The 27,062-nt window shown below is 36.1% G+C and overlaps 1 protein-coding gene across 1 annotated transcript; it reads right to left on the bottom strand.

The window, feature by feature from the left end:
* Positions 1 to 13,923: 13,923 nt before the first annotated feature.
* Positions 13,924 to 19,361, bottom strand: LOC144448295 (uncharacterized). The gene is made up of 3 exons (XM_078138485.1): positions 19,010 to 19,361; positions 18,415 to 18,511; positions 13,924 to 16,029 (listed from the first exon to the last, which is right to left on the bottom strand). Exons 1-3 carry the CDS (start codon positions 19,220 to 19,222, stop codon positions 15,779 to 15,781), a joined length of 561 nt encoding a protein of 186 aa, XP_077994611.1. The 5' UTR covers positions 19,223 to 19,361; the 3' UTR covers positions 13,924 to 15,778.
* Positions 19,362 to 27,062: the final 7,701 nt, after the last annotated feature.

Here is a 27,062-nt window from a genome sequence, read left to right as displayed (position 1 = left end):
GACATAAGAAAAAGTATTGACACCTCCGTGAATCAATAATCAACCATTTCAGTGATTGTTGTAGTGTAACTATTTACACAAATTTATTTGAGGCTTCGGTTTACCAAGATAGGACACAAACTAAAACCATTATGGAAACATGTTGACCTACAGGACATTGGTTGGGTGGCTCTCTCTGAAAGCTGGTTCCACTTGTACTGTACTGTTTTGGGACTTCCAATGTTTACACTATCTTGATCACAGGGTGATTAAAAGGCACCACTAGCACCTACTGTACTTGTGCAGTCTACCACATTGAACAAAAGTAGTTTTAGTTTGTGTCTATCTTACTAAACTGAAGCTTTGATTACCATAGTCGAGTCATATCACCAAGTTACATGATTATCAAAAATCTTCATGATCTATTTAAATTGCTGCATTATTATAGTTGTATTGCTTGTTTTCTTAGTACATCAACAAATTGTCAAAATGTCCATGTAAATTACTATTTTATTCTCTAAACATCTCCAGTTTAATCTGTTTACTCCTAAACACTTCTGGATCAATCACTTTTCTTTCTAACTTTGCCAAAACAATATGGATAAAAATCTGAGGGAGGAGAGGTTGAGATTCAATATGCTGTATTCCAAACTGCTCTTCTGTCACATTCTTACTGTATTTACAATGTTATCTTTTATATAGTACTTTCCCACTCAAAGCACTTTACAATTACTACCCCTGGCACAGATCTACACTGGGCACAACAGCCCTTTATATTTCCTCAACTCCTTGGAAGCCATTGCAGCCTCTATAAGCACATAAGATTAAAGCATACACATTGCAACCTCTATCCTACCAGGTCCCCAATTACCGGGGATTACAGCTGGGTTGACTCGGGCACAGTCATTGTCCAAATCTTGCCAAGGACTTTAGCCTTTCAGAAACTAAATGGCAGCAGCAGGGTAAAACCTGTAACTTGCAGATTCCAAGCCATACTCTAACCATTCGACGATCATGACTCCATAACTGACGCAAACTTTACATTTACATATATAACTTACAAGTGAGATTCTTAAGATATTGGATATTTTTGATGACTCACTTTAAATCAAATATTAATTTCTATTTGGCTTTTCCCTCTACACCAAAATTATTATACATACAACAGTCAAAGGTCAAAGTTCAAAATCAAATAAGAGGTCACTCAATATCAATATTTGATCAATACCCTAAACACAAAAGAAAAACCATTTTTTTTCAACATAAAAAAAGATGTCAATTTTTGCAGATTCTGTTCATCATGCAAATAAATGGTTGTTTTCTTTTAAGTTTTCTAAAAAATCAAACAAAATAGTTGAAAAAATAATAAAATAATCCAGATGTTTGTGTACTCAATTACAACAGTTCATATCTGAATATAACATTCTATAAAGTAAATATATCAGGTGTTATATTTTCCATTTTTGCTGACCTTTAAACTTTGACACGGGGTCATGAAAATAATGAGCATTTCGTCACCAGTTTTCTTCGTTTTGTCTGTCTACGTTCTAATCATGATTTAGACAATTCAATGATTGTAAAGTACTCTTTAAATGATAAAAATATATTACTCTGTCTATATTTGTAATTTTACAACGGTCAACTTTTAAGTCTAGTCCTGGATACATAAAGCAAGATATATAGAGGAATTATTAAATAGCATACATATATAGCATGAAACTCAAACTAATGTAAAGTTCTAGTTGAAAATTTATAGCATATGAAATAATGGAGGATGATAATGGATTTATTACACAGTAATGTCTGTGGTGAAGGGTGATTACTGATTTAACACATACTAAATGTCATTGGTGGAAGGTACTAATTGGCTTATCACACTCAGTTCTGTGATTTATCACATATGACTGTCCGTGGTGTAGGGTAATAACTGATTTAACACATACTAGTGCATGTGGTGGAGTGTAATAATTGGCTTATCACACTATAATTTCAGTTTTGAGATTTATCACACACTGATGACAGTGGTCAAGAGTGATAACTGATTTATCACATTTATGTCAGTAGTGGTGGGTAATAATCAACTTACATGTGATGGATAGCAATAAGTGATTTATCACATACCAATATTAGTTTTGAAGGGAAATAACTGATTTATTACACACTAATGTCAGAGGTTGAGAACATATAAGGCAACATTTAGACCACAGTGCCATAGAAAAACTTACACTTTTGGCCACATGAAGGAATTACATACAATGTGTGATTAAGTGGTATGATAAACCAGTCATCACCATTCACCACTGACATAGGTACATGAAAATCATTTCTCCACAAGCAATCGCATTTAAGTTGAATTTACACCTTCACAAAGAGGTTACGGTTTAAGACCTAGTCTACAGATTTTCCAGTCTACTGTATATCAGAAGGTACGAGCAGTTTTATAAGAGCTTCATTCCCAGTTAAGGTTTCCGATGGCTATGTCTTCCTCGTTGATATAACCCGAGAGATTGACTTCAGTTAGGAACTTATGTAGGCTCTGATTGTAGTCATGCTGAGCTTTGTCAGGTGTCAATCCAGCAAGTCCTAGTTCCTGTAATGATCCAATATTTATAGACGCAATGTTGTCGCCTGATTTACGTTTTGGTGTCGTCAGTACGAGAGGTTGCCCACATAAGTTTGGCAATTCCATGTTGCCATCTATTTCATCAATGTCTGCCAAATTCCCGGGCGATATGCCAAGACCTTCACCGGAGAAAATCCGCATTGGCGAAGTAAAAACTCCTCTGATTGGTGAAAATCCTAGGGCAAGTCTGGCATCAGGGGAGTCCACACCGCTGTCTACATTGTTTAAGGTTTTGAGGGGTGTGAAGCCAACAGGGGGTGAGAAGCCTAGGTTCATCAGCTCTTTATTTGGTGTAGATGTGATGTTTGGAGTCCCTTTGGGTGGTGTGGTCATCAGCGCTTTCATTTGTGGCATGTCCAGATCCCCAATAGATGCAAACATCTCTGATATGCTGAAATCAAAATCTATGTTTTCTTGTTGTTCTGTCTCCCTTTTCACTACTTTTTTAGATTTCTTTCCCCTCTTGTTGTGTCTGTTACCTAATATGATAGGTCGAGTTCTTTCCTTGGTGACGGACTGATGCATACTCTGTTCTGCCTCCGAGGGTTGTGACTCCATTCCTGAATCCAAACTACAGCCGACATCCATGATGAACTGAGAAGTATTACGTGAATCAGAGAATGACCTCATACTTGATTCGACCTTTAAACTTTGACCTTTAGGAGTAGTATTAATTTTAGGAGCAATTCTAACTCTTTTGGTATCTCCCTTCTTTGACCCTTCTCTTTTCCTTTTCCCTGGTTTTATCAGAGTGTTAATACTTGTTGAATTCTGAGTAGTACTGCTGGGAGTAGCCGGTAGCAATCTTGGAGGGATAGTAGGAGTGGTAGTAGTTGTTGTAATTGGCATAACTGGACTGAGCAAAGGTTGCGTGCTCCCAGCCGTTGTCTGGACAACCATCGGTATTGGGATGATAGCAAAGGACTGAGTTAGTCGAGGTAAGATGAGGGGATTTTTACTCTTGATGCCTACAAAAGACAAATGAAAAAGTGACGATGTATTATTTATAAAAGCATACTAAAAAGAGCGAAAACACTGAAGAGACTACTGTATGTAACATACATGTTTTTTTTTAAAAAAAGACTAAAATTATACCAGACTATATTACAGCTTATTGGAGATTATTGCATAAATCAAAGTACAGCAATCCAAAGTAGACAATTCTGTCCTGTATATCTTACCGGTTTTAGTCTTTTCTACATCATTGGAGGGAAGAATGACAGGTGAACATATCACTCCTTGAGGTGTCATCACAGTACTTGTTGGCCAGAAAGCTCGGTTCATTTGTAGGTTGTCATTAGGGTCCTGTTTTAATGTCCAGTGTGACGGTTTACCAGATTCTTGTGGCTTCTCCCTCACAAAGATATCATGTAGGGATAAATTATGTCTGATAGAATTCTGTCAAAACAACAAAGACAAAATCAACCTTTACTTTAGCTACAGCCATGTTTAATTCTCAATATCGGCCATATTTGATCTCCCACAATTCCTTGTGAGGTCAAAGGTCAAAGAATACTTAGAGAAGTCTAAGTACATACATATTCGTCAACAAAGACAGATTCAAAGTTGAGCAGCTTCCACATTTCAACCTTCATAATTATTTTTTCTGATTTTTGTTTTTTTCAATTACAAAGTCAAATTGCAAATGAAACTTGGAAAATGAAATAATCTGAATACATTATGTCTCACCTTCCAGCCAGATTTAGCCGTACTGAAATATGGAAAGGTTGTCTGTATCCAGTTATAGATTTCTTGTAATGTCATTCGTTTATCCGGTGTACTACTGATCGCAAACTGTATCATTGACATGTAGGAATAGGACGGACGTTGATGAGGACTCTCTTTGATTGGCTGAAATATAGAAATGTAATAAACAAAACAAAATTTTTAATACAACCAAGATCAAAGATGTATGGAAAGTACCAAATATTCTCCACAACATCGACATTATAAGTGAACTAACAGTCTATTTCTTTCTATTTGAAAACACCACTCAGTGTGAGTCTGTGTGCATATTTATGAGTGCATGAGGGTACATGTACATTGTAACTGCAAAGTGTTTCACAAAAGTAACAAAAGTTACAATCAATCAAGGTTACCAGAGCATATGAGTATGTGTGCATGTGCATGCGTGTGCACGCACATGTGTGTGTGTGTGTGTGCGTGCATGTGCATGCGTGCGTGTGTAGTCACCAATGCAAACACTGATGACCTTCACTAAACCATGGTTATACTTCCATGACTAAACCAATTAGAATCATTATCTACATCATGATTATCTACAATAAACTCACATTGTGGTCTGTAATCTGGTACAAAGTTCTTAGATTAACAGACTTTAATGAGTGCTATTAATAAGATAAAGTTTTTGATAATAAAAAATAAATCTACTGTGGTGAGCTGAGACTGACAGATCAGCCATTGTCGGGTTGTGATCTCCCTTTCCCCACACATTAGGGCAGGCTGATAAGCCCGACCAATGACATCATTACACTTCTAAAGTCTATAGTCTATAGTGTGGTGTATCCACATTAGATACCGGAATGTAACACCTGTATGCCCTAGCTCATTACGGTCAATGATATATTTAGTACAGTGATATCATATCAGATTATAACATGTTCTATCATGTTTTGTTATTTAATATTGGTAAACCTTCCAATTGTTGTTACTATGTAAATGTAATGGAGAATATAAATATATCGTTCAATATGACAGTACTACAATATAATTTCTTTAGAATGGTCAATTGGGAATGAACGTGACGTTCCAATCCGTTTCCATAAATAACCAATAAAATGGCGAAAACGTCACTTGGCATACAATATCACACAATCTATTTTGATGGCAGCACTGCTATTTTGTGCATGTAATATGTAATATGGCGACCATTCTGAAGTTATCCTGAACACAATGATGGCGACCAAAATGATTGACATGCGGCTTTGTTGTTAACATTACGCAAATGAGCTGACCCTGCAATAATGCATTATATGCCCTCGGTGCAAGGATTCGATCAGCACTCCACATATAACCCAATCTCAAGGCAATAATATATAATATCGTCTACAATTGGAACACACACACACAGCACATTACTTATTATATCGCAACTATAAATCTGTCTTACTAAACCATGCAGTACCTAATTTCAGATTGACTTGAGAGTGCAAAATTTGTATAAATTCTGAGGTGTGTACTTACCAGTCTTTTCTTAGAGGAGTGATTGGCTGGCATACTTATTTCTAGGTTGGGGTTAACACCCATGGTTCCCAACCAATTGATATTGGTTAGACTGTCATCCATGGCACTGCTCTGTGATTTAGTTACATTATTACCATAGTTACGATCTCTTGAAGCATTGGTCTCAGCTGCTGTTACTGTGAAAATGGAAAACACAAATAAATGAAGTAAAAATGTATTGTTGTGTACAAGCTCCTGTTGTCACCAGGAGCACCAACAATGAATCCTTCAGACTAACAATATATAGGTCTTTGTTTTTTTGTAATATACATATTATAAATTATTACAATTGTAAAATATAAATATTACATATTATATTTATACCTGAAATTACTCTTGATAACATAAATGCATTTATAAATGGATAAAATATAGAATCGTCATTATGTACATACATTCAGTGTTACCTCTAATGATAGTCAAATTTTGTTGTTGTGAGTCAAAATGAGAAAAACTAGGATTTTTTGCGAGTCACCATATAGTAAGAGATAGGGGAACACCAAATTTTGGTAAATCATTCAGTGCGCCAGTGGCACATCTAATTGGCTTAGAAGTTAGATGGCACACTGCATACAAGTAAATGTACAGTCAGCCTTCTGTCTATGTACATGTACTATGTAGGTAACAATGAATGATGAATCCTTGCTGAAGGCTTCAGTTTACTGACAATATATATATATATACCTGGTAATATATCACAATGAAATTTTGGCATACACTACACATGTATATAGTGATACTAAGTAAGACATGATGCTTATTCTTCTTCAACCTGGTTTCTCGCCAAAGCCTATTTGGCAACTGAACAAGGCACTAGTGACAAAACATCTACATATAAATGTAAAATGACTATATTCTGCATGTATTAGTTTAGTGTCAGATGCAAACTTTTTGACAATGTAACTACAAAACAACTGCACAGGACAACCTGTACATCATAAGTAACTTCATTACTTCCAACAAGGAAAATTTCATACCTTATTCTGGATACATTCATAATGATTCAATAGCAAAGAATTTATCTTCGCTGTGAAAACAAATACCACATGAACTTACTAGATGAGATCCTACATGTACATGTACCTCCAAGTTACCACGTTCGTGTTTATACTCAAAAAGTACTGGGGTACATGTTTTGTAAAAATCTAATGTACACAAAACATTTAACAGCTGATGTTTATTTTTAAGGACACAATTAAATTTTCTTCAAAATGAACCACTTTAGTACATTACATAATAGGTATGAATTGACAAACAATTAAACTTGGCAGCTGTTCAAGTGTGGTGCAGGGGTCTCTAACAATGACATCATTATTACCACTATCAGTGCAAAACAAAACAATAGCCTACTGATTCCCTCATCATAAATATGAATAGAGCATGATAAACAATCACTATTGAGAACTAATTTGCATATCTACACCTATGATGCCATCACTCACACCTTTTCAATGTTCTGTGATTTCACTACTTTACTATAGAAACCTGACTATAGAATAATAAGCAATCAGGTTTGGTTCACCCTATTTTAGGTAATACTATAGTTTAACCCTATTATTGCCAATACTGTGGTTGAGTTTACTCTAAGGTGAATGGGGATGAAGGGTAAAATTGTAGTACAGCTGTATCCATAGATCTATTATTATCTCAATAATAGATCCATGCTGTATCTGACTAATCTACTTACATTACTTTTGCTCATTAGTAGTCCATTTTCACTGATTATTAGACAAGACAGTAAAATATTCAATTCTTTAAGAAAACCTTACCTGTTGTACACGTCTTTGTATTTTTATGTGTGACTCTTGATACCGTGGAATTGGCTGACACTGGGAAAGACATTGAACTTGAACCTTTACAAGCCGAAACTTGTTTTGCATTGTCAGTTGTATTTGACATGATCTTTGACTTTGGAGATCTTTTAGACAACTGTTTTCGATCGCTCTGTAGGATTGACACTTTTTTTGCTTTGAAGATTGACTTTTCTTCATTTATGATTCTGGTGTCGGCTTCGTCTGTTTTTTCCAGTTTTATGTTTGTTGTTGATATAGTTTTCTTGGCCTGATTTGGAGGTTCAACATGCTTGACTTTTGGATGTCGAAGTATGATGACTTTGCGTACGTTTTTCTGGTCAATATTGGCTCTTTCAAGTAGCGTCTTCACACCCCTGTCACTTAGATCCACATATTCTCCACTCTTTAGTGTAACCCTTCCACTGATAACATCACTACCATTTGATAGAGGAATACCTGAATCTATATCATCATATGATTTGTCTATCTTTGTGTCTCGTGTGACAACGATGTAATTTCCGTGTTTCTGACGCACAAGTTGATGGCTGGTTGCCTTCTCATTGGCCATCCTGGGCAATCCTTCACCAAAACTTTACTGAAATCTTGTTTATGATCTATGAGTATTTTATGTTTTCACTTCACTTCATTGTTAACCTGTAAAAAAAAAGTAACAATGCAAAAACATTAAATGCCAGAGATCTTCTTTTTTTTCCCATCATGCATCCTCATAGACTGTAAGATATGTTGTGTTGTTCCACACTCACAGGCTACCTTTAGTAGGGTTGACCAATGAGTGAGGGCCTTACAGACTGTCACGATACATGGCTCTATGATGTCCAGCAAAGCCTATCAACTTTCAAATTTTAATACGATATATATTTTATTACCTGGTCAAAAAGAAAATATTACATCACAAACAGAAACTTACATATAGGAAGCAAAACTAATCAGATCAGATATCAGGAGTCAGAAAATAGCAATGCTATTCTGATCCCTGGAAACTGTAAAAATAATGGTACAAGTTTAGGGTGTAAATAAACACAAAATGTAGCTCTACCCTGAAACCCCTCCCCTCATCCCCCCTACACATATCTCTGAGAAGCAAAATAAAAGTACTGCATATATTAAACTAAAACTAATAAAATATTATGAAATATACTCTTTCAATAAATCTTAACATAATTGAAACAGCTGTAGCCAGTTCTCCTGTACAATTCCTTTTATTATAATTTATATGTACTTTATTCAAATCTGATGGTGTCAGATACGTCAACAAATGTTTTTGTGGGGAAAATTTTCTCAAATCATGGATGTAGTCACAGGTACTTGAATCAGTCTGAATGATTTTTCAAAACTTGTATATTTTTACTACACAATTTAAAAAAAAAATCATATACATGTATAGATTAATTCAAGTGTCTGTGGGTGTTTCAGTGAAAACTGTAAATGATCCACGTTGGAATGAAAATTTTCGGGGAGGAAAAAATCTCAAAAACAATCTTCAGTGAGTTATTAAAAGTTCATCATGCTAAATTATATATCCTCTTTATTCTATTTTTTCAAAATTGATTTACGCTGAGCAAGCAACGACTTTTAAATACCCAACAGCATCCATGGACTTCTCAATGTTTTGATTGTATCCAAATCGGGTCAATGGCAAGGTCGACAATGGATTTGGTGTACCCAGTAATATTATTACTTCATATCAACAGACCCGTACTTACACAGATAGATTCAAGATGCCATGTCGATTTGTAAAATGCTGTTCATGTGTTAAAATGTGTATGGCCCTGTAGGCGAGAAATGCAGCGACGACCATGGAATGTTTTGAATGGGACATCAAGGCCAGTCGGTCTGCGGCATTGTGTGACGGTGAAAAATGTTCAAAGAGTCACTTACCTACTCGCTAGACCGACTGAAATAACGCCAAAAGTATTACAATGATATATGTCTTACCGTAAGTGATGATTCTGCCCGGTATATATCTCAATATCTCAGTTTCGTGGTCCACTAATCTGACTTTGACGAGACGAGCATGCAAGAATTCTTTCGAAGTTTAAATTTCATTCTTTAATCCCAACAGCCAATCAAAACAAGGTTCGTGGTAATCGCCGCCATCGTATAGCATTCTCGTTACGAGCCCATTTATTGGCTCATCGCCAATATGCCTCTGGAACAAATTTCATTGTTATGAATCCATTTGTCGTTAAATTCTGTACTTATTATATGCTTAGAACATTATTTTATAAGATAATGTAACATTCCTGATGTTCATGGACCGTCATTGTTATGAAGTCGCGCTATATACATAGGTATGATTTTTCCCCTTCAGCCAATGACAACAGGCCTTTCAATGTTACACTGTTATTGATTTTTAGGTGAACTTTGACCTAAAATGGAGTACACCGCTGAAATTTAAATGTAAAGGTTTTCAAAATCGATCATTGTTTTGTGTGTTCACTGACGTATACACCGATGTTTTGAAGTGTTTCTTGATCCACAAGGATGCCAAGAAGGAAAAAGAAATGTCAAAGTTTGAAAGCATCGCTCGCTTTCCAGGAAAGTCCACTGAATATGCCGAAGTCGTTTCCATCGCCAGTGTTGGCGGCCAGAAACCCAATGACGGCCGAGAGTAAATGTTTGGATGAGAACGATCTGTCGGTAACATGGGTAAGTATATGCTATTCGAATACAACGTTATCACATAGTTCTAAAACATTTTGAGTTTTCTGCTAAAATATATTTTTCTTACTGTAATTGTAGCGTTTGGTGTGATTTTGACTTGAGGGTTTTCTCTGAGCTGTTTTTGTGTTATTTGTCGTTCCGATGTTTCACTGGAAGCAAGCTTGCTTTCAGTTAAACACCGGAACGACAAGAAGCACATACACAGCAGAGAAACCCCTTAAAATCACAGCAAACGCTAAAATTATTGCAGCAAGTGTAACCATAGACTGACTATCATGTCTATGTCTATGGTATTGGTATATCAAGTAAATTCGGCGTATTTTTTTTTTTTTAATTTCATAGGTATCACCACAGTTCAATCCTGCATTATCAACAGTACCTAGGAAGAGAGGACGATGTCGGAGACTAGGCAACACTGACAAAAGTTTATCTGTAATGTCTTCACATCCAACAAGATCAAGAAACAACTCAGGACAAGATAACAAAACATCGAAGAAAGTGTCGGCTAAATATCGCCCTCTAGTGTTCTTCAGTGATACACAATCCGAAGAGAGTTCAGAAAGTGAAGTGGACAATATTGAATTTGATTTAGAGGAGGAGAATGGAAGGGATGTGTTGTCAAATAATGTTGAGGTAGTAATGGATAATGGAGGAAATGGTGATAACAGTCCAACGTTTGATAGAGCGGAAAGTCATGGCAGATTTACACAGTTTAAAATACAGTCTGAAGAAGATACCATGATGGATGATGCACCACCGTGTCTTGACAATGAATATCTTACTCCAGATCAGGTGCTCCCTCTAGGAGGCAGACAGAAAGTTACAGATTTAGAAGACAACATCCAGTGTCAACAGTGTAGAGATAACCAGACAGATCAGTTCAGAGAAACAGATAAATGTACAAAATGTGACAAACACCTTACGTCAGCAAGTCTGAAATCATCAACATTGCAGTTTGGGAAAAGCCAAACAGGAAGAGAGAAACAAACAGTTCCCAACAATGTCAGAGAACAGAGAGAATCACAGACTTGCACACCTAGACGACGGTCTCAAAGACTTTTGAAAAAGGAAGCACACAGATTGAGGTACAGCTCATCCAAAGGTAACAGTTCACAAAATGTGTACACACCAGATTCACAGGGAAAGCTTACTTTTGAAGATACTGCAACACCAAACAAAACAATTTGTATTCTTGAAGAAGACACTCCAGAAGTTGACTATGGTTTACGAACTAGTTTAAGAAGACGGAGGGAATTATTACAACCAAAGGCATGGTTACAGCTCCTTAATAGTCTAGACCACACACATCAATGACATCACAACACACATCAATGACATCACAAAATATAATAGTGACACCACATCACATATCAACTTGACATCAGAACACAAAACAAAACAAGTCTCAACACAGATCAGTGATATAATATTGATCACAGCACAGCACAGGTCAGTCACAGCACAGGTCAGTGATAAAGCAAAACAGCATAATGACATCACAAAACAGTCACAAAATCAGTGATATTTCAATATAGTCAAGTTTAGTGATGTCACACATCATGACAGCAACATCATACCATAGATTAGTGACATTAACATTGTTAAAACCACACTATGTAAATGTATAGATGAAACTACATTTTGAATTTCAAAAAATATTCTATTTTCAGAACACAGGCTTTTACAACAAGTTTTGTTTGCATACAGTAAGTTCTAAATTACACAAGATAAGTGATACTTCCATTTGCAATAAGAAATCATGTTAAAAAGTAACAATATAACATGAAAAGACACATCATTTGGCACCAATTTATGGATTATCAGTTCTGGTAATTTGAATTTATGATCAATAAGATTAAGGTTGATAATGATTCATAATTACTTTGTATTAAAAGTGTTATGTATCTCATCTGTATTTTTTATTATACATGTATATCATGGTTGTAAATCATGCTGTGATGAATATTAACTTCATGTCTAGACCGCGTTGGTGGTTGAATGGTTAAACCACTAGCCTCTTATCACTGCAGTCGGGGTTCAAAACCATTCATGGTTGTCGGTGATTGAGTGGTTAAACCACTTGCCTCTTACTACTGCAGTCGGGGGTCGAACCATTCAGGGTTTGGTTAAATTTACCACGCTGTAATAGGAGTGTCGTTCAGTTTGACTCTAGCGAACAGTGCAGGTTTTCCCTGGGTACTCCGGTTTCTACCTGCATTAACGCTGAACCCATGAGGGATGGCCCTCACTTGACTTCTTGGGAGACAAGTGTTTGTATACTTACAGAACTATCCAGTATAAATAAAGATTATTATTATTAACTTAAAGATATACTGGATCTGTTACTGAGCTCCACTCGTCCTTATCCAAAGCTGATGATAATGATAAGTGTAGCGTACTCACAGATTCGGCAAGTAGCAAGGCTATGGGTCAAATCTACATTATTATGGTAGTGTATATCTAGTCAAGACTTTTATAAACCTGACATTCCAATCTCTCTGATTTTTTGAAGTGTCACTTTTGTCTTAATGTGAAGAGTTGCTTTGTTGTCTTCAAGTTCAAAGTTATTATATTAGGATGGCATTACATAGATTATGTCAAATGGATTATTTATTTTGTAAAGAGTACGGTATATTTACATGGATGAAATAAAATAAAACTATTATTGTTAACGTTGTTTGCTACATTTTAAGTACATGTACTGAACATAATTTAGAAGTGCCAAGCCTCAGCCTTTATCATGTAAACTTTCCCTTTACCTCCACAACTTCAAAAGGTGATTTATCATATTGTTACATATGCTCATCTTCTTGATACTTGCACTTTGCCATAACAGATTCTCTAAAGGGAGCCCTCTGTTGACGGGAATGGTTTTACTTCTGTCTTTCCTCATCTATCACACTTTTACATAAACTGCGGACAAATAGATGGATAAACACACACACACACACATCACCTTTGCTGCAGTAAGGCTATAATAACAGGAGATATATGATATATACGTACAGACAGCCAAACCTTTCTTGGAGCAATCACTACCTCTAACCACTTATTGTTAAACTAACAAGCCTATCCGCACAGCATTATCAGAATATTCTCTCAAAAGAAGCTCTATAAAGCTGCACTCTAGGGACACATCAACAGCCACCCACTGGTCTGCACAATTTGTTTTACTTGAAAACTGCATACGGAATATTTGTGTAGTCTCACCATTTGGAACCATAATAGCTGGATGGTGGGAGAGACATGTCAGAGTCCCTTAAATACACATTTACAGAGCTACCCTAAAAGCAACCATTAAAAGCCAATGTAGGAATACAGCTAGATATCCTTCATATATTGTCACTTTTTTTATTTTCTGTGCCACTTCCTACACTGTTAGAACAGCAAAATCAAAATTTTAATTTACTGACAACATATGATAGACTTGCTCTCAGCAAACTTGGCAAAACTCAAGTCAACCTATTGTCAAAGTATGGTCCTCTAACAGAAAGACGTTCAACCATTCTAACATTCATCAATCTTTATCACGCATTCAATTACAATACATGTACACACGATTTCTTTCTTTTTTTCAAGAAGAAATTTTTAATTTCACTGATAAAGCCTTGTCTAAAATGTGTGCAGTACATGTTCTACTAACAATATCTAATACATTGAACATTCTCTTTGTAAAGAAAACATAAAGGTATTACAGCTATGTTGTACATCAGAAAAATGTGCTATCGTGGGTAAAGATTGTATTTTATCAGCAAAAAAAGTAGTGCTCTGGCAGACTTGGGATTAGTGGGCCTATTAGCAGCAAAAAACTTAAAATAGACTAGCACACGCAAAACAGCTATAAACATTGAAAATTCAAATATTACCCATAGATTGAAATGAGTCCTGTAGTCCAAACACCTGTGGTATTTTGATCACCCTGCATGTAGCCCAGGAGTTCAATAGTACCTTGAGTTGCTATTGAGTTAATGTATTTGATTACAGGGGATGAGTTGAAAAAGTTTGGTAATCAAAAACACAGTTGGAAAATATCTCGTAAATTTTGTTTAGTTTTATCTTTCCCCAATGCTTTAGTTTTACCTGGTAACTTATTGATCCTTCGTTTCCCAGTGATTCATACAATTGATCTATTTCATTGATACCCACTTCAGATTAGGATTAATTTCTAGGTGTAAAAACTGGTTGTTTGGCAGAGCTATAGAGAAAGTTGGTACAAAAGAAAGAAATGACCCCGTAGTCCTTATTAAGAGAACACCTGCGATGACCCACTGCATAGAAGATAAATGAATGTACAAAGTGAGTCATATGAAGAACAACAGCAGGAGATCTAGTCGAGTTCAAAGGTCAAACAACACATCATCCATCTTGAGTGTTGTAACCATGGTAACTATGCTAGTCTCTCTGAAGTACTGTATTTATGTGTAGACACTGAAGAGAGATGGTACAGTCTGAGCTATAGAAATTATATAGATTTGCTTATACATGGGTTTATACTAATCATAAGTTTTTACCATAACATGGGGTTATATCTTGATAAACATAGTAGTAATTACCCTGTAACACAAATACAAATCAGAACTATATCTGTATCTCTAAAATTTCAAAACAAACAAATAAAACTTAGCAACAAAGTTTAGAATTATTTGCAAATTTTCATTACATCTCAATCCAATTAATTGAGTTTAAGTTTTCTTGTAATACGCTGAGACAGCAGCGCATTATGTTATGTCCATTTTGGAACATTTATGGAGTCATTTTTCTCTGTACTTTAGTGATAGACTTATCATTTTTGTCATGCCCAATGCCTATTTTGTTTTACACAGGGTAAAAGCATACACACATTTTCATTGTCAGCAAATTAAGATTTGCAATAGCTTAAGACATTTATGATTGCTCATCATCTTCTTGTCTTAGTATTCCCATTGCTGTTACAGTGTAATTGTTGTAAAACCACTATAAAGTTGCTATGGCAACCATAGATTTCCTATGCATTGCCATGGTTACTGTGTACATGTTTTGTATGTTACTAATACAGTAAATGTATAGTATACATAATTGTAAATACATATTTCTGAATTTGATGTTTTTTTATTTTCTGCACTGTACAAAGACATTTCTAAGCAAAAAATGGAGGGTGTACAACAAACTTATACTGTTAGTAACCTTTCACAGCTAGTCAAACACTGTTAGCATCATAAGTTTTACTTCAAAATGTCGGATATTGTTTAAAAATCAAAACGGCAGTGGGAATAATTCTTAATGTGCTTTCTGATGCAACATCTCTTAAATTATTTACCAGTAGGTTTTATACTGACATGACTCTATCTTAGGCAAAACACAGTTTGGCAGGCCTGTTATAATCTAGTTAGGGTGTCAGGATCTGGGCAAGCCTCCCTAAGTAACCTGATTTGTACTGATGACCATTATGGGTCTACTAAACTGCGCGAGTCCAGATCTAAAATTTGATTGAATTTGCATTTTTCTTTAGATTAAGACCAGTTCTGCTTTCCTTTAGTCTTCTGTAGAAGTCCTTTTTCAGTAAATGTCCCTTTTCTGGTACTCTTCTAGAAAAGCCATCCGTTGGCATAATGCAGAGTCCTTTTCCATTCATTTGGAAATGTTCATATGGCATGTTTTGTATTCCAAATTGGTCAGCCATGTTTTGTAGCCATGTTTTCACATCATCTGTGGACCACTCTAGAGGGTCTGAAAAATAAAAAAAATAAAAATGTATATAGTTATAAATCTTGGGCATTTAAAATTTGACCTAGGAATAGTAGTAAGTTGCACTGTGTCCAGGTAACCATCCAATCTGATTAAAATCTGATGTAGTGAACTTTGGTGAAATTTCTTTATTTTATGCTCTCTTTCCTAGGTTTATTGTGGTAAAAAACACAATTTCACTAACGGAACAAAAATAAACACAGAAAACTGGATTTTAGATTTTAATCGGATTGGGTACCTACCCCTCTAAGACAGCGGTGGCCAATAGGAAGCCATGATAGACATATCTTATAATCTAGTCTATGGCATGCGTGATGCTTTATCAAGTGATTGTTGACACGGCAATCACTAACTCCAAATATTTTTTAAAATTCTGTCAAGTTACTTGCATGACTTGCTATCTATAAAGTGTCATTTATGTGGCATATTGTATGATTAATTGGATGTTTACTACTATAAGCATAGTTTGGGTTACTGCTATTTCATCTGTAAGGTGACAGGGCGCCCTCACACATCAGTCAACCTAGAGATAGGTAACAAAAATTAAACTCAGCATAGATTCCTAGAGGACATAACGCTGCATAGTAGGACTCTCTCTCGTTCTCCTCTATAACTTATAACTTGATAATAATAAATCAATATTTTTGACTGATTTTTTCAGATACAGTATTTATCAACAAAGTAACCCCCCCCCCCCTCTCTCTCTCTCTCTCTTTTGATTTATACCAGTTATCCGGTTATTTGACATATACATACATTTAAAGAAACAGACTGTTTGAATGTCATATTTCTGTAGCAAGTGTCAGCATTAGTGAAGTATGAATTTTCTTATCTACAATATTGTAAAAAGCTGAATTTTTGCGATATTAACTGTTGGTTTTTGTAGAGGTTTTTTTTTTAATGGATCAAAAGCAGTGTATTACGATTTGTTTTCATGGCACACAATTTACAATTAGAGTTGTGTCGTGACATTATTTAAAAAGAAAACAAACTATTTGGGAAAAGCTTATGGTTAAATGCATATTACACATAGATCTAAGCTGTACTATGACCAAATGCAATGAATAAAGTCTCCCTTTACTGGTTGCTGTGGTAACCAAATGTAATAAAATCAATCATTTGTTGTTGATGTAAAGTTGACATACATCGTGACTTGCATGATAAGTTCCTAAATTCATACAGGATGATTATTGTCACTTCATTTGTATTACTACTTTGTTTCTGAATCCATACATTTATACACAGTACTATATTTGGCTAATATATGTTTTACCTAACTAAATATTTGCATTGTTACATCAACTTCATGGATGTATAATTAAAATGAAAATCATAGGATGCACACCAAACTTTGCTGAATGTATAGAAATAAATTAATGACATGTTTTACATTTATATAGCTGAATTTAAATCATAGCCTGAAGAACAAACATGGTCTAATGGCTCATTAATTAATTAATTAATTGATTAATTAATTAATTACAAACTACTAATCTTGGAGAATTAAAAAATGCTATGTAATAAAAAAAAAACACTTCAATGGTGTTGAGATTGTTTGGGTAATCATCTACTATCATTATAACAACTTGATTCTACCTCAAACCACTGTAGTTCTCTATAGTGGTTTTAAATTCTATTTCTTAAGAAATCAGTTTGGCCTAGAAACTGTACATGAGAATATCTTTATTACATGTAATTTGAAAGAAAACCATTGGAGAAGAAATTAGACTTTTTAATCATAGTGATTGTATATGTAATGACCAGTACCCTGGATGTACAAAGAGATATGATATAAGATAAACATGCTAAAGTACTAATCATTTGCCAGTCCCTGAATTCTAAACCACTATAGATATAGTGGTCTGAGATAAGACAGATAATCATCATCACTGTATCCGGCTAGCTCTGCCAAGACAGTTTTTACACACAATAGTACTAGTAAAAGTTTAAACATAGCCGTCTATGGTTCTGCTACACTGCAGTGTACACGTGTCCTCTAAGAATTAACCAATGTCAATTTCATGAGCCACTGACGCACAGCATATTTCTTTCGATGCACCACAAGTTGGGGTTCGCCTGTCTCTACTATGTGGCAATTACCACACACTGCGACATGTAGAGAAAACCCTATTTTTCTCATTTTGACCATCAACTAAAATTTTTGTTATTTATAAATGGCATACTGTACTGCTATGTTTATATGCATAACGTGAATGGCCATTTGAACACTGAAATAGACGTCCCATGCATGCGATTTTTCAGTACAGCCTCGGAGACAGGATATCTCAAAATGTTTTGTGCCATTACACAAAGTACCGCCCGACAAACTCCAACAGCTAGTAGGCTAAAAGTGATTTAGTGACTCACCTAAAGGTATATGCAAAGTTGAGTCTGTAAGAACCTGTGTTCTATAATGGTATTCATTTCGAATGACAGATTGCCTTGCTGAGAGCCATGTATCTATCTGAAAGAAATATATAGAGGTAATATTTATTTTGTGAGCTACATACATACATACATACATACATACATACATACATACATACATACATACATACATACATAGTACATACATACATACATACATACATACATACATACATACATACATACATACATACATACATACATACATACATACATACATACATACATACATACATACATACATACATACATACATACATGACATCCGTTCATATTATTTTTTATCCCTTCAATATGTGACGGCCTGTATATCGTTAAATTTATTAGTTACATGTCCACCTTTAGAAACGTGCACGGTTACAATAATGTTTGTGCATGATTGTGGGGTTCTACTTCCATGAGTGAATCATACAATGTTACATGTAAAACTTTTGCAGTCACGTACGTAGGCCTAAAGCTAATGTACATGCAACGTGATGTCTACTCCCCACATGATCGTAATTCCGTATCGCGCATAAAATTACATCAAACTTACCATTTTTCTTTTCAGTCTACGTTGCCTGCCTTCTTGCATTACCCTCCTGGAGTTATCCTCACCACGACTTCGCGTTACCTCCGCCACCGTCATGTCGTTCACTTGATTTTGTGATCTACCAGTAGTACCACTTCTCGAGCGCTGTTGTCCTTTCCGTTTCAGTGCTGGTAATGTGCGGTTCTTTCGTGATGTGTGACGAAGTGCGGTTTTCATTACACCTAGCTGTTTTTGCCACGCGATAGGCTCAGTAATAATCTTAATAACCGGACCTTTCCCTTGATATGGACTGATTAAAACATATATCCGGGTTGCGAGTAGCTTAGATCCGTGTACTAAGGCAAACAAGGACAACCAATAAAGTGTCGCAGCCCTTCAAAATTATGAATATTCATGTCTTAATCAACAATGAACCAATGACAGACGCCGACAATATATGAATATTCATAAGTGTTCCCGGATTCATTGATTGTGTACACACGTTGACTGTGACAGTCCAGCGCACGCAACACCGTGTCGTGTCACAGAATGTCCTGATGACAAGCATTGTTATAAAAGGAATCCATATGAACATTTGTTTAGTTTTGTGTCATAAAAGTTCACACTATAGATAGTTTTTCTGCCAACATATATTCTAAAAGACGACGGTCGTTGAAACACTAATTGAATACTCGCTGAGTGAGTATTCGTCACCTGGCGCAGCGTCCAGTCGAATACTAGAACTATACATCAAAGATCATGAGATATTGTAAACGATATGATCAAATGATTAGCCAGATGGGGCTACAGCTAATGCATGAAAGAGGGTGGGGGGAGGGGGTAGCATCACAATATTGTAAAGACCATTTAAGACATTTTCTGTAGACAATTATTAATCTTGTCAAAACAACATTTTCACTCAAAAGTAGCACTGTTGTCATTCTCCATTCTAAATATGGCAAACATTGAATTATTTCACGTTCATTGCATTGATGGTTTAGAATAGTGCTTCAATCAATCATTCATAATCAACAGAGTTGATGTTCAACGCGGGGTAAAATGCTAAAGAAATTCAAAAGCGGGTCAATTAGCTACATGCCATATGACATTGTAAACAATATTTTTTTGAAACTTTTCGAATATTTAGTCACTTTCTCTGTGTGGTATTGCATTGTATGGTCACGGGATTCCCGGAACGATGTTACTGGACATGGAAATTAAATAACGTACGCACCCGGGAAAAAGTGTCCGTACAAATAAATACTGAAATAAACATATGTCTTTTGTTCCGATTTCTCATTTCAAGGAAATGAAGAGATCCAACTTTTTAATGGGAAAATTATACAAGTCACCTCGATAGCCATATATACATCTAAAATGAACATCATTGTGACGTTTTCAGTTGTTGTTGTTTTTACGTTGACGTGATCTGGTGTGTTTTCTTCTTAGTTTTCAAAAAGAGAGGTGAGACCATATACAGTACCTTCCACCAACCTGGTGGCTAATCAATGGTGAGACTAAATATCCGCCCGTATCGTTCACTTTATGTCACGTGACCAACATCGCGTCAGCTCTTGGTCACGAACAGCTTGTCTTGGGCCCAGAGACTTGGCTATTGGGCCTAAGGAAATGTTCGCCAAAAATGATGTCGAGGCAGTAACGTATGTCACCGTGGATTCAGCCAAGTCTCTGGGCTCAGCAGGCATGCATCGTGTTTGACAGTTTTCTGGACTCTAAGCAGTGAAAGGGGTTGGGCATACGGTAGGGTGACGTTGTGAAAGCAAAAATAGAAATGGTAACGTAAGAATGAGCCATGATTTCCCAGGCTCATTCATTCATTCATTCATTCATTCATTCATTCATTCATTCGTTCGTTCGTTCTTTCATTCATTCATCTTCTTATTTACCAGTGACGCTACCTAGGCCTATATCTATCTACTGTGTTAGTTTTGAAAGCAAGCTGATTTAATACGTTGTCATTTTAGACTGCAATACCGGTATTCCGTCATTCGAATATGTCATTATTTACCTTCTGCGTGATATTAAACCATGCTGCCTCGTCTAGCAATACGAAATTTATGTTCAGTTAGATTTATACGATATTTATTCATAATCCTTCATGTTTGATGACCTGGTAAATATAATTAATCAAATGGAATCAGAAGATCAACCAGTAGATTTGATCTATCTTAAGTGGTGAAGGAACTCTAACTTGTTTCAGATAACATGCATCAGAAAATATGGTATGTAGGTAGGGATTATTCTTTTTAATCATTTCGCCCCATAGCCAAGATACTCGTTGGTCACAATACTTCTGTAACAGTTAATGAAATGTAAAAGAAGTAAATGAAGACAATTATGTGATTCAGAAGTAGATAAACATAATATGCAGACAGTGCTGTTATAGGCTGAATTGACATCAATTCTCTCTGGAATGTGATTTAAAAAAGAAAATAACCAGAGATACTTTGGCCAGAAAGTCTACAGGGAAATAGAAGTACATTGTCATAATTTTACCTTTTTGCATGTAAAAAATGTTTAGGGTTGGCGGCTTAAACTGGGGTCGGTCGGGTTATCGGAAAATCACCTTTTTATTTAGCTTTACAAAATTGCTACTTACTATTTCCTTTGGACAATATATAATTTGATGTAATATTTCAGTTTCTGCTAATAGAACTCGTGGCTTTTATTTGCTAACTAAGAGACTTCTCTTGGCGTTACTATCTCAAGAAGCTGGCACAGAGACTTGTTTTGGTGTTACTTTCTGAAGAAGCTAGCCCATAATCTTTAGAAGTTACTTGAATTGTCAAAGTTTACTATCTCAAGAAGCCAGAAAAGACATTTGTCTTGGTGTTACTATCTCAAGAAGCTCTGTTGTGGGGAACCCGTTCAGTCGTCTCAACATTTACTACAGAAAATAATCGAAAAATATTAAGTTTGTGAGACCGTATTATCGCATCTAATTTTGTTTCCTGTAACAATCACGGGCTTGAAAGAACATATCTGCTCGCATGAACATGTACACGTAATTTGAAACTTCGAACGTAAAGTACGAATAGAAAGCCGGGAAATGACTTTAACTGCATGACGTACGTGCCCGTACAATAATTTCCATCACTACTATTCTTCCAAGTCTTTATAATAGTTAACCCGGATCTCCAAAGATGACGTAGATACTCGCTCTAAATACATGTTTACCATGATTCAGTGTTAATAACCTAACCCATTATTTAACCATCGTTGGGAAACTGGACTCTGTTTCGTTCAAGTTAGGCAAAATAAATAATCACGTGTTTCTGATAACCCAACCGACCCTAAACATTTTTTAAACATTTAAAACAAAAAGTTAAGAAATTCTTTGGCTTCTTGACCTTCGTGTATGTCTGTTTTCTTTCCCCAGTCATGTCTGTACATATATCAACAAACTGTCACATAGGGGTATTCTGACTGACATTTCGTTTGTTTTTGGACCGAAGCAAAAATTTTCAAAAATAAAAACAAATTAAAAGGTAAAAATAAAATAAATCAAATCAAATCAAATCAAGTCATATCCTGACCGACCTACCCTATTTTCTGAAGCCATGTTATCGGAAACACATAATTATTTTTTTCGCCTAAGTAACATGAACATCAGTTTTGCGTCAATTCACTGAGCCGTAAAGAAACCGATCTCAAGGTTTGCGTCATCACATGCCAGTTATTGTACCGTAGCTAGTACAATAGTTGTTACGTTGACTGTCAATCGATGTGAAGCCTTGGCCTATTGTTGACCCCATATGTATCTATGTGTTGTCATCAACGTACACATGCAGTAAACAACAACAACTTGTAAACACATACACAGTTGTTTTTTGACATATCTGATCAATTTTCTATGCAGGTCGTTGTCCTGTAGTAGTTGTTGTTGATGGTGATAACCAGACGTTCCCGTGATGTAGAGCGTGCCGTGCGTGTCGACACATTTTCTTTCTCTCGTAAATAATTTAGTATAGGGTCTGCGTACACACGTTTTGTTGAACAGAGCATTTACCTTAATAAAAATTGATGGTACAAAGAATCGAGTACTTTTTCGACGAATAAAAAAAGGGGGAGAAGAAAACGCGAGTTTCGGTTTACAATGCACTTTCAACATGAATGGCTCGAAGATCTTTATTTACCTCTATTTCCTTTTTTTTCCGACTTTTTTCATCCGAGAACTAGGAAGGAGGCGCATACTCACGGGACAAAAAAGAATGAACAACAATAAATGTAGGGAATAGAGGTAAATAAAAGAGATCGAACCGTATTCACCCATAGATCAGGTAGTAAAATTAAATTCATTTAATTGATTCCTATTTTCCATAAACAAAGTTGCAAGAGTGTTCCGCCCTCAATTGCACCATTAATCCTACGTGTGGGGTCTCTGGTCGCATCGGAAGAATGCCCGAAGATCTAGCAGCAAAACTCTAAGTCCAGTGGTACACTAGTCCTGGCACCGAATCTCAAGATGATTCGATCCCACTGGTAGATCTACTAGTAGACTGTACGTGTTTGAGATGCTATTACAGATTTTGGTTCTCTGACAAAATACACCTGGTCCAAAGGATTCGAGCTAAGGATGACGCTCTTGCAACTTTGTTTCTTGGAAAACAGGAACCAATTAAATAACTTTAATGTTGCCATTATTGATGATAAAAGGTAGTATGGAGTCGGTGCGAAGCTCTTTCCTTTGATATGAATATCACAGGTTGCCATAGCGATATATCATTCGATCCGTTTATTACCGGTTGCATCGCAGTTACCGATATAGTAGATCACCAGGATCTCCGGTATCGTGTAAACTTACATCGTATCAATGGTTGACGACCTTGGAGGCCATCCGTATTCGAAGGTCAATCTAGTAGTGCATAACTCACGGTATATGTCGTTTTAATATCAAGTATGTACTTCAACATTAAAACAGAAATTATATGATTCAATACCATGGGATCACGTGATGAATGGAGTCAGCAGCTTACGACAATAATGTAAGTCTACGTGTACAGCTTTAGGTGTGTGTCATTACAACCTGTATATGTACTGGCTGCACTATTGGCACTGAGTGAATCAAGTGATAGGTCACCACAAAACTCACATAATTCAATACTACCGGGTTGATGGAATGAGTAAGAAGCTTACACGACTAATGTACTTCTACAAGGGCATGTGTAATCATAGGAATTGGTCGCATAGTGCGAGACTGGGGATTTAATTTCATTTGTCAAATTCAATTTTAACAACTCTTTCGGTTGTTTTGCGTGTTTTTCATTCAATGGGCTTGGAGCCATGTGGGGTCTTGAAGCCTACACAGAGAGGCGTTCAATCATACATGGATCCACACGTACACACAATACAAGTAACTGATAAGAAACCAGAAGTCATTCAAATATATTTGTATCACATAATTAAATCATGAAATTAATATTTAGTTAGCCAGTGCAAAATATAGCAATATTCAAAAATTGGAGATGAGATGTTCACTATACCGTAACCACAATAGACAGTTTGTGTTTGTGATAGTATTTAGCTACATTCAATAAAATCATGTGAAATCTATGATAAAGCTGAGAATAAAATAACGTATTATGTTTATATTCCCATATCCGATTATAGAAACATATTACATATCTGTAGTATACCAGTATACAAATTTGCAGATTTGTTTTTCCTGTATTTAAAACGTCATTTCGTTAATTTAATTACAGTAACTGTTTATTTATTCATTCATTCATTCATTCATTCATTCATTCATTTTATTTATTTATTCTGTTTGTTTGTTTGTTTGTTTGTTGGTTGGTTGGTTTGTTTCTTTATTTTCTGTCTGTCTGTCTGTCTGTCTGTATGTATGTATGTATGTATGTATGTATGTATGTATGTATGTATGTATGTATGTATGTTTCTTTGTTTTTTATTTGTCTGTCTGTCTGTCTGTCTGTCTGTCTGTTTTGAACACCGTTCCTTGGTTCTCTAAGGTGCAAACACTAGGTAAACTCCTCCCTTTATCGTCTGTAATAACACCCACTGTGTGTAATGGGAGTAGCTGCCTATGATCTTGGGATAGGAGACATGAATGATGTATACTCAACACCACCACAAGATGGCTGCTTACTTTAATTGTGTATTATATAAGGTCACGGTAGGGTGTTTGGTGAGTTGGGTTTGAGATGTTGCTATTTGTCACAGTCTCTAGTCAGTTCTGTAACTTTACTGTGCTTTGTTATTTCTTTTGCTTCATATTAAAATATACTATTATTATTCCAAGGACCAGGTCATGTTGTACCATGGCTACTAACGGCTAGGAACTCTTCTAATACAGATGACATTATCGCAGAATTGTGGTCGGATAACAAACATGCAACAGGAAAAGGGAAGTATAACCCAGAATATTGATAGTATGACATCGTCCCACTTTTGATAGACAGAGGTTGACATCGTTAGTGATACAATGTAGCACAGGTTGCAAACCTGTACTATCAATAGTTACCTCGTCTGCCTTTTCTAGTCACGTGACACACTTCACTGTATCCGGGTTCGTGAACAGGACGTCTGTGTTGGTAACCCCGCGGTACTGTATTGTATACGCTCACAGCGATATTTAAAACTATACTACATGTTTTATTTTGTATGTAAACTGCATTTCTTTCAAAAATAGCGTTGCTGTATCTAGCTCAAATTTACATATTTCGAAAATTATGATTTTTCTGAAAAGGAGGCCGAAATATTTTGCTCATGATTTGGACCAAATTAAACCGCAGGAGCAGTCCTTTACCGAGTAAATCAAAATATTTCTCAATACCTTCTAAAACCTAGATTCAGTGATGAGTAGGGTGACAGCCATGCGAATGTGTGGATGCCTTCCCCTGTCTGTCTGTCTGTCTGTCTGTCTGCCTGCCTCTCTCTCTCCCTCCCTCCCTCCCTCCCTCCCTCCCCCCCTCTCTCTCTCTCTCTCTCTCTCTCTCTCTCTCTCTCTCTCTCTCTCTCTCTCTCTCTCTCTCTCTCTCTCTCTCTCTCTCTCTCTCTCTCTCTCTCTCTCTCTCTCTCTCTCTCTCTCTCTCTCTCCCTCCCCCCATTCATTTCATCACACCAACCTTCGTGTGGCAAATGATGTAGGCCAGAGCTTTCATATAAATCAATTCAATTACTCTAGGTTAATTTTATTGTACCTCGACACCAATATTCTCTTCTCCATACATATGCATCTTCGTTTACCACACCCTCTTTTACGGCACCGTCCAAGACGCGTCTCGTTTAACATTCGCAGTGTCGAGTCGCGGAAGAAATAACAGCTTTGGTTTGCGAGAATGTACATGTACAACCTATAGATATGTGCACAATAACTGCCGTTATCTCAGGTGTCATTACACGACATACTTTCACAAAGTCCGGGTTCAACCTGCCAGATATCAGCCTTTCTACCGAGAATGAGAAATCAGACACGTGATGCAGTGAACTGGAATTTTCCATCTCAATTGTATGTCATTTCATACAAAGCACACGACAAAATTTGTCAAAAACATTGACAAGTTTTTCCTGACGATAAAATAGTGTGCATGTATCATCACTATATTTTGTGTTTTTTATTTATTTATTCGTTATCCTTTAATGACATCAAAGTTCAGTCTATATACATATACGCTATCTCATAAATTTGACCTTTTGGTTTTGTTGTTGCCATGTCAACTGTATAATACTCAGACATCAAATCGTTAACTTTGTACAGAGTATACCACGCCTATTCATATCAATCAAACAAAACTGTGTTTCGTTTCTTTTTCAATATTTCATTACCGTTCGATGTTAGTGCTTGATGTTTTTTTTTTCTTTTTAAATACGCCTCTTCGATCATTGCAGTCTAGAGGAGTTTCCGTTGGTTTCGACGTTTAATATCACGGTGCCATTGACAACCGACCCCTCGTCGGAACACGAAAACACGTGGTTGAGAATGACATACTGGAAACTTCTTTGACCACACCCGGGGTCCACACAACGCATACATCAAAGGAGTGACGAAATGTTACTATTACGATAATGGAAGGACTTGGGGTTTTACGTACAACAA

This window comes from Glandiceps talaboti, chromosome 17, assembly GCF_964340395.1.
Source record: "Glandiceps talaboti chromosome 17, keGlaTala1.1, whole genome shotgun sequence".
NCBI classification, from domain to species: Eukaryota; Metazoa; Hemichordata; class Enteropneusta; family Spengelidae; genus Glandiceps; species Glandiceps talaboti.
Note: the sequence above shows the minus strand (reverse complement) of the source record. Positions and strands in the feature narration are given on the sequence as shown.